The 21,902-nt window shown below is 36.9% G+C and overlaps 1 protein-coding gene across 10 annotated transcripts in view; it reads right to left on the bottom strand.

The window, feature by feature from the left end:
- Positions 1 to 21,902, bottom strand: part of NEK1 (NIMA related kinase 1) — a 221,569-nt gene that overhangs the window by 154,050 nt on the left and 45,617 nt on the right. For all 10 annotated transcript variants that reach the window (XR_008296043.1, XR_008296041.1, XM_053216724.1 and 7 more), the window contains 2 exons: positions 15,968 to 16,028; positions 13,549 to 13,700 (listed from right to left, as the gene is read on the bottom strand). Coding sequence is in view for 8 of the 10 variants with exons in the window: in XM_053216724.1 (XP_053072699.1) it covers positions 13,549 to 13,700; positions 15,968 to 16,028 (213 nt within the window). In the remaining 2 variants the exon portion in view is untranslated. The remainder of the gene's footprint in view (positions 1 to 13,548; positions 13,701 to 15,967; positions 16,029 to 21,902) is intronic.

Here is a 21,902-nt window from a genome sequence, read left to right as displayed (position 1 = left end):
ATCAAAATAATATTAAATTTTATTAATTTAACTTATTAAATCATGAAAAGTGTCTTTGGGTGGAGGCGCCTGAGTGGTTCAGTCATTTAAGTATCCAACTCTTGATTTTGGCTCAGGTCATGATCTCAGTTTGTGGGATCAAGCCTTATGTCAGGCTCTGTGCTGACATCAAGGAGCCTGCTTGAGATTCTCTCTCTCTCTCTCTCTCTCTCTGCTCCTCCCCCCTCCCCTGCTCACACATGTGCTCTCACTCTCAAAAATAAATAAACTTTTTTTTAAAAAGTGCTTTTGGTAACAATTCCATATCAATAGCAGCTGTCTTTTAGCAAAAGCCAATGTTATGAAATTACTTTTATATACCAATCATTATTTCAGTTTTCTAAATTTTATAAAATTATCCGGAGGTAAGCACTAAAATTCTAAAAGGCAACTCAGAATAAATTAAATAAATGATTGTGAATTAATATGAAGTTAGTAAAATTAATAAAAAAGAACCAGGAAGACACAAACTTTATTTATAGTAAGATTTCAGAAGATATTTGATTTCTTCTTCAGAAAGCAACATGATATAGAATTTCTCCTTATGAAATGCAACTAATTTATTTTAATGGATACATTATTTAATATGAGCACAATAAAATAATACTATTTAGTATATTACACTACCCAGCATATTGATAACCTGATAAAATACGAATGATTCTTTTTATAATGTGCTTTGCCAGTTTAATTCATGACCATCATAAACCAAATCCATTTTAATTTCTTCTTTTAAGTAAGCTCTATGCCCAATGTGGGGCATGAACTCACAACCCTGAGATCAAGAGGCACATGCTTACATACCATTGAATCAGCTAGGTGCCCCTAAACCAAATCCATTTTATTGATACAGTCTAAGTTAGCTTAAAGCTGCAAAACAGTGCAGTAAGTGGTACTAAATCTCACACCATAAGTAACCAAACAGTGAGTTTACTACCTGAGAAGACCCAAGTGGTACATTCCCAGAATCATCCCACCCCCTCACCATATTATTAGGTCCTAACTCCTAAGTGCCAATTTTGGCTAGTTACTTCAAGTTTCACTTAAGTTAACCATGTATCTCAGCATTTAACTCCAGAAATGGCACTAGGGTCAATGAAATGACAATAATAGTGAAATATTTAAAGAAAAGTAACCAAGAGTAAGAAATACAGTTCACATCCAGACCCTGTAAAGATACACAGTATGTATAGTTTTATTTCCATCTATTACTAAAAAAAGGACCCGTTTTTTATCTCCAAACCAGACTTTTCCATCACTAAAAGCAACCCAAAATTTTAAAATAGTCAAGGGAGGGCACTGGGGCCACTGTTATTGACGTGTAAGAAAAAAATACAATTGGAGATAATGCTCTTCATAGTATTATAAACACGCAGTTAATATTTCAAAGCATGTTATGTATATAAAATTTAAACTAGTGGGAAATGTTACACAGAATTTTTGTAAAAATACATACTCCTTCCATTCGTTCCATAAGGAGGAATATTATTGGGCAATAAAGAGGAATGCAGTACTGATACATGCTACAACATGGATACATGCTACAACCTTGAAAACATTATGCTAAGTAAAAGAAGCCAGTAACAAAAGACCATGTGTTATATGATTTCATTTACATGAAATTTCCAGAATAAGAAAATCTACAGAGACAGAAGTAGATTAGTGGTTGCCTAGGGCAATGGGGTTAAGGGGAAGAATGGGCAGCAAAAGCTAATGGGAAAAGAATTTTTTTGATGATGAAAATGTTCTAAAACTGATTGTGGTGATAGCTGCACAACTCTGATCTCACTAAAACTATTCAATTCTAAACTTTAAATGTATGGATTGTACAGTATGTGAAATAAATCTCAGTAAAGCTATTTTAAAAATATACATAACCCTAAGAGTTGCAGAATCATAATTTCTGGACATAGAGCTCTGCATTATATATTTTGAAAGGTTACACAGGTTAACTCAATCTATCAGGTCTAGCACTGGTTTCAACATCTGTGAACCACAACACCAAACAATTTAAAAATATTAACAAAGGGGACACCTGGGTGGATTAGCCGGGTAAGCATCTGACTCTTGATTTCAGTTCAGATCATGATCTTATGGTGGTGAGATACAGCCCTGCGTCAGGCTCTCTGCTGAGAGTGAAATCTGCTTGGGATTCACTCTCTCCCTCTCTCTCTGCCCCTCCCCCGCTCATGGTCTCTCTCTCTCTCTCTCTCTCTCTCTCTCTCTCTCTCTCTCTCTCAAAATTAAAAAAGAAAACAACAACAACAAAACATTAAATGTATTAACACAAGTAACACAGATGTCACTATAAACAAACAGCTTTTAAACAGATTACCCAATAGTGAGCAGTAAGAAGAGAATGTTTAATTAACACACCTACATACTCTTAGGTAAGTTAAATGAAGACACCGATTATATTCATCTTTTAATGCTCCATTACCACATATACAAGATACTCAAATATTTGTGAAATAAAAGTATCAAGCTGGGGTCCTAGGTGGCTCAGTCGGTTAAGTTTCAGCTCAGGTCATGATCTCACAGTTTGTGAATTTGAACCCCGATTCAGGTTCTGTGCTAGCAGAGCCTGCTTGGGATTCTCTCTCTCCCTCTCTCTCTGCCCCTCCCCTGCTCTCATTCAAAATAAATAAGTAAACTTAAAAATATATATATCAAGCTGTTTCTTTGTCACACAGGTATTTTCAACTGTATCTATACAGAAGAGAAAAATATGGTAACATAAAACATCCATATTAAGACAAATGTTTTGTTCTGTGTTTCTTTTTAAAAATATGAACCAGGGGCGCCTGGGTGGCTCAGTCGGTTAAGCGTCCAACTTCGGCTCAGGTCATGATCTCGCGGACCGTGAGTTCGAGCCTGCATCAGGCTCTGTGCTGACAGCTCAGAGCCTGGAGCCTGTTTCAGATTCTGTGTCTCCCTCTCTCTCTGACCCTCCCCCATTCATGCTCTGTCTCAAAAATAAATAAACGTTAAAAAAAAAAAAATTTAAAAAAAAAAAAAAATCTGAACCAAAACACTAAAACATATTCATAGAGCTCCCTCTGGTGGCACAATAACAGAATCTTAAAAAAAAAAATAACATTATTCCAGGAACTGGAGCAAAGAAAGTTTCTACGAAAATATTCCCAAAATTTGTTGGGTAGTAATAACTTAATACATTATTAGTTTAAATTTTTACAACTGCAAATGATAGACAATATCATTAAGTGTTTATGGTTTTTCTTATAAACTTCTCATTATGAAGCTTTCACCTCCTCCATGAACGCACCAAATGTATACCTATTATGGAGCAATTCCTCCTGAAGAACTGAGGGCTGACTGAACAGCTTCTGCACGGCAAAAGACAGAACAGCAAAAGAGACAAAGACATGGTAAAAAAACAAAAACAAAAACAGGGAATCCCCACCCCAATGCTGAGAACTACAGTGGGGACGGATAGTACTGAGGAGCTAGGAGCAAATCGGTCTGCCCTGGAGTACAGACAAAAAGCCACACTTGCCTACTTGCCTCAGCATGCCCTGGGTCCCTATTCCACACCATCCCCCAGAGGCTTGGGGCTTCAGAAGAGTAACTAGCACATAAAAGAGCCAGCCCTAAAACTCTACCAAGGGCAGGAGAGCTGCTCGTATCCTTTCTGGGCCAAGACAGAGGGGCTAGTGAGCAACACAGTTTACACTCCCCCTCCACTTTAGTAAGCTGGCCTGCCGCCTGAGTGGACCCTGGACCTCTAACCCACATCAACGCAGCCACCAGGCCGTGAACACGACACCCTTGGTCAGTACTTACTATAGCTCCAGCTTTTGTGTCAAGGTGACATAGGTGTGCAAAGCACCCTGGAACACTCCAGGCCCAGATCACTCTGGCTTCAGACAGCTTACTAGGGCACCCCTGGTGCACGGTATTATGGGACCTCCCAGCTGATACCTATTTCAACTCCAGCTGCCCCAAAACACCCCCAAGTGTACTGGTGCTGATGTGGCAAAATGGAAAAGAAAATGTAGATAAAATTAAATTTACTGCCCAATGGCAAAAACTTGAGGCAGAGAGAGTAAAACATTCCTCTAGGAACTCTCTACAGTCTTAATGTTAATGTTTTGCTAGAGGGAAAAACAACCTTAGCTTGACAATAGCTAGGCCTCCAATATCTTAAGAGTCTTCTTTAGCATATGAAATTCGTTTTGGAAACCTCCCTTTTGGCTTTTCCTCCCCAACTCCACAGTATATAACCAGTCACTCCTTATAACCCCAGAGCAGTTCTTTCTGGCCATGGGTCCTGTCCCCGTGTTTTAATAAAGGGATTTCTTTCAACTGAAATGGCAATAATTAATAACATGAAGACATCAAAAGTAAAAATCTCACTAGAAATGGCAAAGATAGGATTAATCACTTATAAAGATACTAAAAAGCTTGAAAGAAAAAAGTAAAATTAACTACAATAATTAGTTAAGGGATACATAAAATAAGAAAAACATAAGAGTGACTTAAAAATATAACATGTGGAGGGGAAAGAAAAATGTAGAGTTTTGGAAGGTGTTCAAATTTAAGTTGCTATCAACCTAAGCTCTCATACATGTCAAGATGATATAATGTGAATCTCACAATACCACAATGCAAGAGCTTATAGTAAATGCACAAAAGAAAATGAGAAAAAAAACTACACATGACATTAAAGAAACTCATCAAATAGGCACATGAAAAGATGCTTAACATCACTATCATCAGGGAAATACAAATCAAAACCACAATGAGCTATCACTTCACACTAGTCAGAAAGGACAGTATCGAAAAGACAAGAAATAACAAGTGTTGACAAGGATGTGGAAAAAAGGGAACCAACTCTCAGAGCACTACTGGTGGAAATGTAAATTTGTGCAGCCACTACAGAAAACAGAATGGAGGTTCCTCAAAAAAACAGAACTAGAGCTACCATATAATCCCAGTAATTCTACTAGTAGGTATCTATCCAAAAGAAATGAAAACATTAATTGGAAACAATATATGTACTTCTATGTTCACTGCAGCATTATTTACAATGGTGAAGATATGGAAATGACCCAAGTGTCCATGAGTAAATGAATGGATAAAGAAGAGGTGGTGTATATATACAATGGCATACTACTCAGCCATAAAAAAGGAATAAAATCTTACCATATATGACAACACAGATGGACCTAGAGGGTATGATGCTAAGTTAAAAAGTCAGAGAAAGACAAATACTGCATGGTTTTACTTATATGTGGAATCTAAAACAAAAAACAAAACTCAGATTCATAGCTAGAGAGAACAAGCTGATGGTTACCAGAAGGGAAGGTGGGGGGGGGGGGGGTGGTAGGGGACAAACTAGGTGAAGAGAATTAAGAAGTACAAACTTCCAGTTATAAAATAATTAAATCATGGGTTGGTAATGTGAACAGGGGGAATACAGTCAATAAACACTGCATGAACTTAGTAAGGTGACAGACTGACTTATTATGGTAACCATTTCACAATGTACACAAATGTCAAATCAGTCTATGGTATACCTGACACCAATATAGTATTATATGTCAATTATATCTCATTAAATCAAAACAAAGGAGATGTTTATAAGAATGTAATCAATCTGACTGACTTCGTATCAGTGAATTATAATACAACCACTGATGGTAATAATAAACATTTACATTAAGTATATATAATATTAAATTAAAACATAACAAGTTATCTATAAACTATCAGATACACATGAAAAATACAGGCAACGTATATTTGAATACAAATGTGGAGGGGCCCACCACAAAATTAATTTAAATTAAATGCAGTGTTGGGACAATGGGAATGTTACTTTCCTTAACTCTCAAAACTATTCTAAAAGACTACAGCACATTTATTAGAATACATACTTTGTAGGGAAAAAAACCTGCAAATCAAAGTTATACTACTTAAATTACTTTGAAGAACCAAAAACTGTAACAGAAATGAAGTTTCCATCTCAAGAATTACACATGTATATAAAAAAATTGATTTTGAGGAACCTGGGTGGCTCAGTCAGTTAAGCGTCCGACTTCGGCTCCGGTCGTGATCTCGTGGTCCATGAGTCCAAGCCCCGCATCGGGCTCTGTGCTGAGAGCTCAGAGCCTGGAGCCTGTTTCAGATTCTGTGTCTCCCTCTCTCTGACCCTCCCCCCGTTCATGCTCTGTCTCTCTCGGTCTCAAAAATAAATAAACGTTAATAAATAAATAAATAAATAAATAAATAAATAAACAAACAAACAAACAACAAACTGATTTCAATGCTCTAAAGCTTTCTCTTCATGACCTCACACTGAAGTAGTCACCTTTAAGCACTGAAAATAAAAACTCAACAACACTGGCCTTATTTGTACCTAAAAGCAGACTTGTTATCTGGCCTTTAACCCTATTAAGTACTGTTAAAATATTAAAGAATATTACTTTCCTGATTTGAAATTCATTTTTTTTTTCCTTTTCAGTACAAACTCATTTCCCTTTTATTAAAGTTCTAGTTACCATGACATCGTTTGGTACTCAATAGAGGAAAACTTGTTCAAATAAAGTAATATGTTATTACCAGTATTTTCTATAATCAGGCAGCATTATGAATAAATCCTTGAGAAGCCATCCATGGGTTTTACACTTTGTCAAGGCCCAGCTCCTCTGGAATGCAGATTTCCAGTTCATTTAAAGCTGGTCTAAGTTCCTGGATGACACAGAAGTAGATTTCCTTATGAGGTTCTGCTTTGTCCTAACCTCTAGGGTGTGATATGCACTAGCAAAATCCTTTAGCTGTCTGAATGCCTGCAAAGTGGCATCAATGATTTTGGGTCCTGGAACCAGGTCACAGCCCACAAGCATGTTCATCCCTTTACTCAATTCGCAAGCATCAGTATCTGGCTTGTTGAAGTATGTTATCCAGTGGGCATCAAACTCCTCATTTGTCTCATGTGACTCAGGGGAGTAGCAGTGAACTGACTGGACAGTGGCCCATGACAGTGCAGCTGGGAACCAGGGCCCAGACCCAGGTACAGGAGGCCTCAAGGGCTGGCATAGGAGACTGTGGCTGTTGCAACAGAGTGGCCCTCAGCAAGACGGCAATGGTGGCACACAGCCTAAGCTGGAATTCATTTCATTTACTCATTTATTCACTGATTTTTTAAAAAGTCTTATTAAACACTCACTTTGTGCAAAATGTAAAACACAGCCCCTAACTTCAGAGAGATGACAGTCTAATAAAACAGCATTAAGAAGATACATATGAGGTACTAAAGGAGTTACTGTCCTGTTTCCTGTTTTTTAGAGGGTAAAAGGGACAACTGGGGAAGAAACAAGAAAAGCCTCTGGAAAAAAATTTATCCTAGTGTTCCCTAAGTCCCTTAGAACAATCGAGAACTATAAACATCAATTCACACTGCCAGCATAGTAGTGTTCCAGGAAATAATGCCAATATTACATTCTTTAACCTACAAGCTAACAATGTGAACCGTTACCATACAAATTGCTCCTTTTGCCTTTTCTCAGGCCTACGACTCTAGTTAAACTGTAACATGTGAGGGCAAAAGAAATATAGTCTTTACTTTGTATTCTCCAAGTGCTCACATAATAATACAGTATCGATATCACATGTACCTACACAGGAAAGAGAGTCAAAGAAAAAAGAACATTTAAAAAGAAGAAGGGATATGTAATGAATAACGAAAAGAAAGAAAAAAGTACATACTAGTCATTAACTAATGCCACGTCCAATTTAGATCAGACTTGCAATTTTGGAGCATTATTGACATTGGTGGATTGAATGCAGGTTCTGGAAAGTGTTCAATACACAAACGTGAATATAACATTTATTTGGTAGGGCAGTACTTTGCCACTGTTTGCTACATGAATATATTTTGTTTTTTTTATGTCAATAAGCCTGGGTCTAATGATGCTTAGATTTGAATTCTTGGGTCTTGGGTAGGACAGGTAAAGGAATTATATTAATCGTTAGTATCCTTAGTGCTATTATTGATAATAATCTTAGCAGACTATTTATATAACTAAAGAAAACAGTTATTAAAACTTTTTTTTTCCAGTCTTCACCTCATGGAATAAAGACACACTCCAGTGTTCTCAAGAAAGTTGACCATTGTTTTCGTCTCTACGTTTTATTTTTTTAGTATTTATCAAGTTGCTAAAAACAGTAACAAAAAGGCTTTTGTAAATAGTTTTACTACAATTTTTTGTTGTTATTCATTCTTTTAAAGAATTAACATTTGACTGACTTGACAAAATCTAAGTTCCTATTCATTAATCTATTCACTTATGCAGTAAGTATTTATTGAGTGCCTACTCCTTGCCAAGAATCATTTGCCAGGAACCAGTGAACATAACAACAAGCAAGCTCCTGCTTTCACGGAGCTTACACTGAAATAAAAAAGACTAGCGATAAACAAGAAATACACAGTGCATTAGATAGTTATAATGTGAAGAAAAATAAAGCACAATAAAGTAGATAAAACTGTGGGGGTAGGGTTGAGGGACAGTTAAATGACATAGAGTGATCAAGGATGAAAGCTCTATTCATAAATTGAGTTCTGAATACAAATCTGAAGGAAGTTAAGGAGAAAACTGCGCAGTCTTCTTTAGGGACAGTCCTTTAGGAAAGGAGAATAGGAAGTAAAAAACACATTTTCAAATAAGTGCTTGAAATGTTTGAAGGCAACAAAGTTAATTAGAATGCAGGCTGGGGTTGGGGGTAGGTAGGTAGCAAATGGGAGAGTAGAAAACAAGGCTTGGAGAGGTAATAAGGGCATCAGAGGGCTCTGCAGACCACTATAAGGACTCTGGCTTTTATTGAGTAAAATGAAAAGCCAATGCAAAGTTTCAAGCAGTAAAGTGCAATGATCTGACCTTCATGGTAAAAGAAGTATTAGGCTGCTCAAGTGAGAACAGACTGAAGTAATTTTGGAAGGTGTGAGATCAGCCAAAACATTATAACCAAGGTGAAAGGTGAGGGTGGCTAGGACTAATTTGGTGACAGAAATAATGAGGAATAGTCAAGACCACTGCATATATTTTGAAGGCAGAGTCAACAGAACGTGATGTTGGAAGGGTAGTCAACGATAACTCCAGAAGTCTTTGATGAGAACAAATGGAAGGATGAAGTTAGCATTTACTAAATTCAGAAGGGATGTGTGGAGGATGTGCAATCAGCAGTTCAGTTTTACACATGTGAATTTTGAGATGCCTATTAGAAATTCAATTAAAGATGATAAGACAGATGTAAGTCTCAAGTTCAGGAAAGAAGTATTGGCTGCAGATAAAAATCTGGGTGTCAGTTTTCAGATGCTGTCAATTAGAAAGTGAGCATGGCACAAGAGGAAAGATACCCAAGGACTGAGTATTTAAGCATTTCAGCATGTAGAGAGGTCAGAAACATGAGGAGGAACTTACCAAGGAGGCTGAGAAAAGCAGTCAATCAGGTAGGAGGGGAATCAGAAAAGTGCAATACTTTGAACTCAAGTGAAGAAATATTTAAAGAAGGAGGGGGTAATCAAGTGAGTCAAAATCTGAGGCCGAGGAAGAAGAGAACTGACCCCTAGACTTAATAATACAAAGCTCACCAATGTCCTTGCCAAGAGCGGTTTTATAACAGCATGACAAAGCCCTGAGTGGATGGGTTCAAGACAAAATGAGAAGAGAAGAACTGGAGACAGCATAAACAATGTTCTGGAAAAGTTATGCTGTTAAAGGAAGCAGAGATATAGGGAAGAAGCTGGAAGAGATATGAGAGATAAGGAAAGGGTCTGGGGGTTTTTGTTGTTGTTGTTGTTGTTGTTGCTTTAAAGAAGGAAGACACAACATATTTGATTGCTAACAGAAATGATTCAGTAATAGGAAAAATATGATGCAGAAAAGAGTATGAGTTCTTTAGTAGGCAAAGAAATAATAAAAAATAGTATACAAATGGCAAGGATGAATTTAAGAAACAAAACAAATGAGCAAAGGGAAAGAGAGACAAACTAACAGATTCTCTCTCTTTTATTTTAGAAACAGACTCTTCACTTTTAGAGAACTGATGGTTACTAAGAGGAGGTGGGTGGAGGGATGAGTTAAATAGGTAATGGGGATTAAGGAGTATACTTGCTGTGATGAACACTGGGTGTTGTATGGAAGTGTTGAATCACTATATTGTACACCTGAAACTAATATGCATGTTAACTAACTGGAATTTAAATAAAAACCTTAAAAAAATGGAAGGTTTTGATGGGGGGTGGGAGGGAGGATAGGGTGGGTGACAGGCACCTTTTGGGAGGAGCACTGGGTGTTGTATGGAAACCAATTTGACAATAAATTTCATATATTAAAAAAAAAGGAAGGTTTGACTCAGATCATACCAGAGACAGATCACTCAAACAGGATGAAAAGCAGATATTTATAAACAAATATGACTGACTGCAAGTAGTGGTAGTGAGAGCATGGGAAAATTTTCTTCCAGTTGCTTCTATTTTCTCAGTAAAAGAGGAAGCAAGGTCATTTGCTTGAAGTGGAAAACAAGAAGGTAAGAAATAACCATCTAGAAAGTGGGAGAGTAATTAGACTGAGGAAATAGAATAGGATGGCCAGAAGGTGCTCACTTGACATTATTAGTTATAAGTCTAAAGTGAGACCAGTCAGAATAGTTGTATGCTTTCTCCAACCACATTCCACTGCCCGAGTTCAGGCACAAAAGAGATGGAGAGTTGGATTTCACAAAGTTAGTTTTTGCTAGGTAATTTGTAATAGTGAAAGACAAGGGCAAGAGAGGTGAGGCTTTGTAAATTATAATGAAAGAATATGGATTTTAAGCCAAAACAAGAAAATAAAAATGAAGAGAGGGACACTGAAAAAAAACCAACTAGTAAAACCCATATATCCAAATAGGAGAAAGAAGTTGTGGAGGTAGAGTCCTTGAGGAATAAGCTGGAAAGACAGGAAGTAATGGTAAGTCATGGGATGCTTATAATTGAGACTATGGAAGAGTTGCTATTATCAACAATGATAAACGTGATGGTATGACTACAGGTGAGAGTTCTAAGGGTGGTGGACAAAATCACTGAAAGAGAACAAATAAAAGACTGTGTACTATTGGAAGGATCATTGTTTTGAATACTGAAATCACCAAGAATTAAGACAGTGTTGGGAAGAGTGACAGGGAGTCAAGTGTTAAAACTTTTCAAAAAATGAGGGTCTACAGATGAACCTAACATAGAAGGTTAACAGGTGTATAGTCTGGCAGGAAAAGCCTCAGAAACCTTTGGGGGGTAGTTAGGGAGCAGGGGAGACTCTTGCAGTGAGAAGCAAGGAAAACACCTCCCTCATCCTAGTTCTAGACCCAGCGGTATTAAGGGATTAGAGAGAAAATAGTCACTATGTAAGAAAGTTGTACAATAGTGTGTGCAGGGACAAGCCAGGTTTTAGAGCAAAAAAGGTGAAGAAGTGTAGAACACAGGGATTTTGCTGATAATGTGCAACAAGAGGGCTTTCTGGAAGAGTTTAGGGAGGTATGCAGAGGGTGGGGGTCAGATTAGGTTATGACCAGAGGGAAAAGTCTGGAGTCCAGGGCTTCTGGTGATTATAGAAGAGGAATAAAAGATATGATGGAAATGGTCCATTAGGCCTAGATAAATGTTATACTGAAGGGCAGAAGGGAGGGAGGAAGGGAAGGAAGAGGGAAGGAAGAAGAAAAAACTGGTATGCCACTTATATTGCCCCCCAGCCACAAATTCGCCCTCCATTGTCCTCCTTGTGAGAAGAAACTGGACAATATAAACACGTCTTCTCTGCTTGCTATCATGATGTTAAGCTTTGTCAGCAGCAGACAATGTTGGAAGGACAATGCAGAAGAAAACAGCCTCTATTCCTGATTAGCATGCTTCCTTTCTTCTTGTTCCTGCTGCATGTGGGACACACAGTGACATTTACCCTGTGGGCAGCTGCCAGGATTGTTCTGCTGGTGCCCCTGCCAGCTTCCCTGTGAACTTTAGCAGCAACCCCAAGGCCAGCTTCCCACCAAATTCTGCTGGTGACCCAACTGGCACCCCAGCCTACTACCCAAAGAGTTCAGCAACCTCTAGCAACTCCCACCCACACTCCAAAAGGCTTCCCAGAAGATTCAATGATCCTTCAAGCAGCTCCCCAGTACATTTCACTGGCACTCTAGGCAGGTTCCCAGGAGCTTCATCAGCTCTACAGTGGACAGTTTCATGTTTGCCAGCCTCGGCCTATGGCACATCAGTGAACTCCACCATCCAGTGGTTTACAGCCATACCACAACCAATAAAATTTGAATCTCAGCCTTAAGGATGGGACTGGGGAGATCTTCCAAAGTCTATTCCTTCTTTGGGTACTCTGTCTCAGCCCTAGGAAGAGTGGCTGCTTCCTATGATCTGCTACTCCTATATTCTTTAGAGTTCTTTATCCCTTAAAGTTCATTCCCTAAAAATAGTTACTGATTATTTATATTAAACTTCCCTTGATAAAATTATTATGTGTTTTTTCTCCTGACTGGATGCTGACTTACACAAGTTATTTGAAGACTAACTTACAATAATCATTTGAACTACCTTATGACAGATTTTAACCAAAGTGACTGATGATTCCTACCATGAAGTTTATCTTACAGCAATGTGTTCACATGTGCCTAAACACATATATACGTATGTATGCATACAGGTGCATATGTAGTCCAAAACAAAACAGGTTTCATATGCCAAAGCATGCAGCTATTGACATGAAGAAAAATGACAAATTCCTGCAACTAACACTGTGTTCTTAGGCATGTCACCTAAATGCTATAGGCCTTAATTTTTTCAGATGAAATATTACCAAGTAGGGGTGCCTGGTGGCTCAGTTGGTTAAGTGCCAACTCTTGATTTTGGTTCAGGTCATGATCTTACAGTCATGAGATCGAGCCTGCTTAAGATTCTCTTTCCCTTTCCCTCTGCCTCTCTCCCATGCGCGTGGCGGGGTGGGGGGGAAGGGAGGGGGCAGCACGTGAGTGGGAGGACACATATGTGCTCTCTCTTGCTTTCTCCCCCAGAAAAAAAAAATATATATATAATTAAATACTACAAAGCAGACTATACAGTAACATTCCTTCCAGCTCTATGATTTTGATTTATTTATCTGATTATGAATTCTCGAATACAAATTTTTCCCACATTTTCAACAAGTGTATTACATTTACTTGTTTTAGGCACAAAAACAAACGCTCTGCTCAGGTTGTTCAAAAGTGATTTCACAGATAACATCACTTTCTCTTTATTGCACCAACTACTTAATATGTCTACTTCATGTTTCCTTGTGATTTTGGTAAGTCTTCCCGGTTTTAGAAGACTGATGAAGCAGGGAATAGCAATGTTCTTTAGTAACTTAACAAAAACAATCCTATAAGTATCAAGATAACTGAATTAAGCTGCAATAAAAAAAAAAGATCAAATTTAATTTGTTACTAACACAGTTTGTAATATGATCATACCTGTTTGTGTTTTTGAAGTGGTTTCTTTTCATGTAATTTTTTATCTCCAAATTTCTTATATGTTAAAGGTACTCCGTATTTAGCGGCAGGCTTTGTAATTTTCTGAGCAGACACAACAGAAGCCAAGCTTTGTCCTGAAGCTGGTCTTTTAGCTACATGGAAAGATACAAAGAGTTTTTTCTAGAGTTGTTTATATCAAATCTTTACTTTCAAAATTCTTCAAGATAGCACTTTTTCATTTTTACCATCATTGACAACATTTGAGACTTTTCGTTAAACATCTTATTCACGCCTTAGCACATGTCAATGCCTTCATTATAAACTATTTGATTCTAAAGCCACTTTTTGGAAAAAAAAATCAAAAGGCCACACATCTCTAAGATATTGAAAATTTCATATTAAAAAAAAGCATATCCCTAAAATTGACTGTGAGTGATGACTGTATAAATCTGTGAATATACTAAAAAAACACTGAATTATATACTGTAAATAGGTAATTGAAAGGTATAGAATAATTAACAAAGCTGTTAAAAATGTTTGTAAAAGAACACTTACTGTTTTAGAAATTACTTTCAAAATTAGCACATAAACTTTAAGAGTAACTATTAAACACTAACACCATCATTTTGAGCAACATTAACACTTTCTTCATCTATATAATCTGAACGATACAGACCTACAGAAGAACAAAGACTTTAAAACAATTATTATAGCTCAGGGTCTAATGGAATGGGTACCTTTATACACTAATGGTAGGAATATAAAATGGTCAAACTTTCTGGAGGGGAATCTGTATCAAGAATAAGGTTTATGGACTACTTTTAAAGAAATAATCAGAAGAGATATATAAAAAGGGTAAGTACTACAGCAATAATGAATTCAATTACTACTGAAACGTAGACAAGGTGAAGTCAATCTTAGAACAATAATAAATTCAAGAAAAACATTTAAATTGAAGAAATTTAGAGGAAAAGTCTACTATTTATGTCTCTCAGAGACATTAACTAGGAACTAAGAAAAGTGAAAGAAACAATTTCCCTCTGAAAGTTCAACTGTAAGATCAAATCAGAACACATATATACAACATCACAACACTGTAACTTGGCTATATGTATTAACATAACCAAAGAAATACTATGTATACCAGTACACATACTGGCATACATACTGGAAAAGGAGATAAAGTCACAAAAGTGTAAAAATGGAGATTCCCAAGAGAAAAATATTGAATAGTTCCCATTCACACCCAGAAAAGAGGGAGAATTATGTCACTGATTTGGTGGTACTTTTCAGGCTCAGTGACAAGGCTACCAGCAGGATAAAGCTTAATATGGGGAGTTGGAGCCCACAAAGTATCTACAGGCCCATCAGCAATACAACTCCTATTTGAGCCTCATGATATTAAACATTTCATTCATCCAACTGCTCTTACAACAAATTAACTTTCTAATTCCTATGTAGGCTTATCTACATGGAAAGAATGTGCTGACATGGAATATTTTGGTCTTTGTGACAATGAAGCTTTTTGATCAAGATGTGACTTCTCATGAGGCGTGAGCTCCAGGAGAGACATGCTGATTCTGCTGTTTGTCTGTCTCTTGTGAATTTCGTTTAGAGTGAATTGATTTCCCAGGGACTGACAGTCTCTGCACCCTGAGAAGATGAGTCTAAGTGTCTTTAGGAAGAGGCAAATATTGCTGGCCTTCCTAAGAACACACTGCCATCCCACTTCCAGCTTCCATGGGCTCAGTTTTATAATAGGGTATTTTTTTCTAGTAACTGACTCAAACTCAAAATGGAGACACACAAAGCATTATGTTTGAAAAACAATATACTCTTCAAATCTTACATAACTTCCACTGACTTTAGAAATCCATTCCGGTATCATTCTATGAAGAAGAAATACAGTGTCCTTTGCATACAAATATACATACACATAGTACATAACCATACCCACTTATAAATATTCTTATAAATATTCTGCTGCTGTTGGCCACATTAAAAGAAAATTATCGCTGGTAAGGTACCCAACTTCATATTAACTTACTTTTTAAAAATTTTAGAATATGAAGTATTTCTCAAAGAAAAATATATTACATAAAGATGTACACCTAAGACATTTTACAGCATTCTACAACAATCTTAGAACAGCAGCTAAGAAGGACAATTTCAAGATAGATTTCATTAAATAAGGCAGACAAGAAATGGAAATTTTGTTATTAATTCATCAGAAAGTGTTATATATTGTCTCTCAAAAATAATTTAAAGATGCATTTCCCCTGAATTAAAGTTATCTACAATTATCCCAACTTATTATACCTACGTATATCTCTAATACAATTAGAGAGAATTACTAATTAGCATCAGTGTATTAATTACTGCAAACATACCTGTTTGGATTCACATTAATTTCACTTACCTGGTATAGGCTGCACTCCAAACTTGGAAAATGTTTTTAGACAAAATTCTTCTGCTATAAGCTTAGATTGAAAGAGGACAAAGAAAAAGTTAGAAAAGATGTTAAGTTGCCAAAACAAGAAACCTATCCATTAATCAGATTACATTTTCTCCCTTTTTCAGTCACAAATATGCTATCAGATAAACTATACTTACTAAACCTAAGTAACCCATTCACCAAATTCATCTCATGCTAATTCCCTTCCACTCTTACAAAATTCTTACATAATTCAACATATATCTCTTTTTACTATTACTAAAATACTCTAATACTTTATTCCCTAGCATTCATAAGCATATTTTGAGAACCAAAAATCACGTTTCCTGAAGTCATTTTCTCTCACTAAATTTTTTTCCCTCTTTAAGTGCAAAACGTTGATGTCAACAAAGATTTAACTCAATTTTCAGTCTGTTTTGTTTCTTACTGGGTGGGGTAGGGGAGAGCAAGTGAATTTTCTCTTTAAGAGAAATGAGGCCTCCTGGAGAAAACAGTTCCACAGTAGCAGTGGAACAGAAGCTCCAACAGGCAAAAAAACCATGACTGAGATGGTCATCTGTCCCATTAAGGATTCCCATATAGCAGTTTTCAATCTCATACTGGCAGAAATGGCACCACTGGGGACGTATTCAATAGTGGAAATCCTCAGGCTCTCCCACCTCAGAATCACTAAAATAGAAAGTACAGCAATGGGACCTACCAATGTCTTCCAAATGATTTTTTATGTATGCTGAACCTTGAGAACCACTTCACCAAAAGATAAATTAAATTAAGTGAAGGTCTGGTTCATAGGCAATTCAGAGCAACTGTGTAAATATATATTCTCTTCTGAACATTTGCATTTTGTCCCTTCCTTTTTTGTAGAAAAAAAATGGGTGACTTACGAACTCCAACTTGCCCCAAACCGGGCAAGTTTCTTTCACTGCTTGAATGTGAGTTTTACTTTTTTGTGTGAATGCAATATGAACTAAGAGATGTGGCATATACAACCCGAGAAGATTCTGAAATCTCTATGCTGTGCTATCCAACATAGTTGCCACCCATATGTAGTTATTTAGATTAACAATTTAAATAAATACAACTTAAAATTCAACCCATTGGTCACACTAGGCACATCCTAACTGTTCAATAACCACATATGGCTGGTGGCTACAATAATGGACAATGCATATATAAAATACTCCCATCACAGAAAGCACTATTGGACAGCACCTATACTCCTAATGAAGTAGAGTTTAACCATGATTTGTCAAGCTTCTTCCAGGGTGTGCAAGATTGAGAATTAAGTCCTATTAAACCTTGGCTGATGGTAGATAGAGAAGTAAGAAGAGATTAAAAAAAAAACCCTACAGAATATTATTGTAGTTCATATAAAAAAGCTCATAAATTGTTTCAAAGTTTAAGCCATAAAACATGTATTATAAACTTTCTCACTAGAATACTGAACTAGTGATATATAGCAGAAAAGAGACCTTAGGAATCAAAGAAGAGCTTTCATGAAAAATGAAATCTAAGTGATATCTAAATAGCAACAAGAAGCTATACATATACTAAACACATACTATCCAATATTCTACTTGTTAATAATCATAATCTGCTTTTTTTTTTTCCATATTATAAATCTTGACATACCAGGCTTGAATATTTTCTTTCATTGCTGGCTAGTTGAATTCTAGTGCTTGACACTGCATGTCCTAACCACTGGTTTTGGGATGGGGTGGGGTGGGGGTGGGGGGAAACTGCAGCAAGATTCAATGAAGTAGGTGCAAAAAGCAATAGTATATTGCATCATAAATCATCCTTGAAAATGTTATTTATAACAAAGGAGTATTATAAGACACCTACATTTCAGAGATTCTTGCTATATCCTATATAAGTAACCTTCAATCTACACATTTTAACTGGCTTTCTTGATTACTAATGTATTCTCCTTGTAGGAATAGTTAAATCCATACCTGTTTTCTGAAAATTATTTGTTCACACAGATGTTCTATTAAGCCAGAGAATATGGATAGTTATCTCATGAGTACATAAAAGTAATAAAACTAGGGGTGCCTGGGTGGCTCAGTCGGTTAAGCATCTGACTCTTGGTTTTGGCTGGGGTCATAATCTCATGGTTTGTGAGTCTGAGCCCCACCATCAGCCTCGTGTTCACAGTGTGGAGGCTGCTTGGGATTCTCTCTCTCCCTCTTTCTCTGCCCCTCTCTCGCTCTGTCTCAAAATAAATAAATAAACTTATTAAAAAAAAAAAGGCAATAAGGGGTGCCTGGGTGGTTCAGCTGGTTGAGCATCTGACTTCTGCTCAGGTCATGATCTCACAACTTATGGGTTCAAGCCCCACATCAGGCCTTGCGCTAACAGTGCAGGGCCTGCTTCAGATTCTCTGTCTCCCTCTCTCTCTTCTCCTCCCTTTCTCAGGCACACACACACTCTCTCTCTCTCTAAAATAAACACTTAAAAATTTTTTTAATTAAAAAAATGTAATAAAACTATGACTTTGCTAGGTATGTGATTTACAGAGGATTTTAACAGGCACCTGGGTGGCTCAGTCAGTTAAGCATCTCACTCAATTCAGCTCAGGTCATCTCACAGTTCATGACATCTAGCCCCACCATCTGGTTCTGCCCTGAAAGTGTGGAGCCTGCTTGGGATTCTCTCTGCCACTCCCTCAGTTATCCACCCCCCCCCCCAAACAAATAAATAAGCATTAAAAAAAAAGAGTTTAACAGTGGTCATTTAAATTAACATAGGCCATACGAATACTTAATATAAAATAATTGCAGTTTCAGGAAATTGTATCAATAACCTGTGCTAATTGATTTGATATAAATATTTAACAAATCCCATCAAATTAAAATTTTAGTTCAACTCAATAAGTATTTATTACGCATCTATATGTGAGTAATAGAGAAAAAAATCATGAGTCCACAATCTATTATACATACAAATGCCCACAGAACGGTTTCCAAGAATTATTAAATAGAATATAATCATATAACTTGATATTAATATATTTATATTAGTATAATAAAACAATATATTGATATTTTATATTGAATATATTGAGCACTTAGTACATGCTAGACAGTAAGCAGTTTACAAACATTATCATTTTTTTAATTCTTTAAAAAAATTAAGATTTTTTAAAATAACCACCTCATGATGCAGATATGTTTGTAATCCGATTGTTTACAGGTCAGTAAAGTAAGGCACAGAAAGGTTTAATAATTTTACAGTTAGAGACGGTTACCAGAAGGGAGGTAGGTGGGGGTGGGTGAAATAGGTGAAGTGATTAAGAGTACACCCATCTTGATGAGCACTATTGTACAGAATCATTGAATTACTATATCATACACATAAAATTAATAATAACACTGTGTGTGTTAACTATACTGGATTTAAATTTTTTTTTAATAATAAGTTTACAGCTAGAAACCCAAGAAGACAGAGAGTAGACAGGCAGCTGCCAGGAGTTGTGGAAGAGGGGAACAGGAGTTATTGAGCAATGAGTTCGTTCTACAAGGTGAAGAGCTGTGAAGATGAATGGTGGCACTAAATCAAAGTGAAAGTCTATTTAATACCACTAAACAGGGCATTCAATGATGCATTTTATGTTATGCACATTGTACCATGATAAAATAATTGGAAAATACAATAACAGAAACCTGAGACAGAGGGATAATTTTGTGATATGGTGATTTATATTAAGAAATAAATATTCAGTGTCCAGTTCCTGGCACACAGCTCCTAAAACTCTTAAAGTACCTAAGTGGTTAAGAATAAAGGTATCAAAATCCAAAAAGGATAAAGGTGTCTTTTGTTATGCCTAACAAGCCCCTTTCTTTTATTTTTAATATTGTACTGCATTTTTTAAAAATTTTTTTAAATTTACTAAATCCAAATTAGTTAGCATATAATGCAACAATCATGTCAGGAGTAGATTCCTTAGTGCCCCTTACCCATTTAGCCCATCCCCCCTCCCACAACCTCTCCAGTAGCCCTCAGTTTGGTCTCCATATTTATGAGTCTCTTCTGTTTTGTCCCCCTCCCTATTTTTATATTATTTTTGTTTCCCTTCCCTTATGTTCACCTATTTTGTCTCTTGAAGTCCTCATACGAGTGAAATCATATGATTTTTGTCTTTCTCTGACTAATTTCACTTAGCATAATACCCCCCAGTTCCATCCACGTAGTTGCAAATGGCAAGATTTCATTCTTTTTGATTGCCGAGTAATGCTCCATTGTATATATATACCACATCTTATTTATCCATTCATCCATCGATGGACATTTGGGCTCTGTCCATACTTTGGCTATTGTTGATAGTGCTGCTATAAACATGGGGGTGCATGTGTCCCTTCAAAACAGCACACCTTGGATAAATGCCTAGCAGTGCAATTGCTAGGTCACAGGGTAGTTCTTTTTTTTTTTTTTTCCTCATCACACTGTGCCACAAACACAAGAGACATTTATTTTATGCCACACTGGGGATTTTATGTTAACAAGGCATGTAGGATCCTACAGCGCAAACAGCATGGTAGAACATCACGAATGTGAAAGTACATGGAATGTTCACAGAACTTAAACGTTGAATGGCTCATGAGTTTAATATAATACAGTTTCCTTTTTTTTTTTTTTTTTTTTTGCTGAAGCATAGGCTTCTGGTTTACAAATATAAATGTCACTGATCATATTACTTCAAGAAAATATCCTAAGTTTTCAATGAGGAGAAAGGGTAGTTCTATTTTTAGTCTATTTTTTGAGGAACCTCCATACTGTTTTCCAGAGTGGCTGTACCAGCTTGCATTCCCACTAACAAGCCCCTTTCTTTCTTTTTTTTTTTTAAATGTATGAAATTTATTGTCAAATTGGTTTCCATACAACACCCAGTGCTCATCCCAAAAGATGCCCTCCTCAATACCCATCACCACCCTTCCCTCCCTCCCACTCCCCATCAACCCTCAGTTTGTTCTCATTTTTTAAGAATCTCTTATGCTTTGGCTCTCTCCCACTCTAACCTCTCTTTTTTCTTTCTTTTTCCTTCCCCTCCCCCATGGGTTCCTGTTAAGTTTCTCAGGATCCACATAAGAGTGAAAACATATATTATCTGTCTTTCTCTGTATGGCTTATTTCACTTAGCATAACACTCTCCAGTTCCGTCCATGTTGCTACAAGGGCCATATTTCATTCTTTCTCATTGCCACATAGTACTCCATTGTGTATATAAACCACAATTTCTTTATCCATTCATCAGTTGATGGACATTTAGGCTCTTTCCGTAATTTGGCTATTGTTGAGAGTGCTACTATAAACATTGGGGTACAAGTGCCCCTATGCATCAGTACTCCTATATCCCTTAACAAGCCCCTTTCAAGTACACTTCAGAATTTATGTTAATGAGGTGACATCTAGAAAGCCCCTAAGAATGGAAGCTGATTGCCAGGGAAATCTGCCTCGTGATTAGAGTGTTGGAACTCTCATTCCTACTCCTCTCCAGGGGAGGAAAGGGACTAGAGGTTGAATCAAACACTAAGGGGCAATGATTTAATCAATCGTGTCTACATAATAAAGCCTCCATAAAAAATCTAAACGACAGGATTCAGATAGCTTCTGTGTTGGTGACTATGCCAGCAGGGTGACACATCTGTTTCACTGAAGAGAAGCTCCTGCACTCAGGACACTTTCAGACCTTTCCCTATGTATCCCTTCACCTGGCTGTTCATCTGTATCCTTTATAGTTAGTACTCCTTTACAATAAACTGGTAAATTTAAGTAAATATTTCTCTGAATTCTGTGAACCACTCTAGTAACCAAACCAGAGGAGGGGGTTGTGGGAACCTCTGATTTATAGCTGGTCAGTCAAAAGCACAGGTGACAACGTGAACTTGCCATTGGCTTC

Source organism: Acinonyx jubatus, chromosome B1 (assembly GCF_027475565.1).
Source record: "Acinonyx jubatus isolate Ajub_Pintada_27869175 chromosome B1, VMU_Ajub_asm_v1.0, whole genome shotgun sequence".
Lineage (NCBI taxonomy): Eukaryota > Metazoa > Chordata > Mammalia > Carnivora > Felidae > Acinonyx > Acinonyx jubatus.
This window is presented reverse-complemented; position numbering and strand designations above follow the sequence as displayed.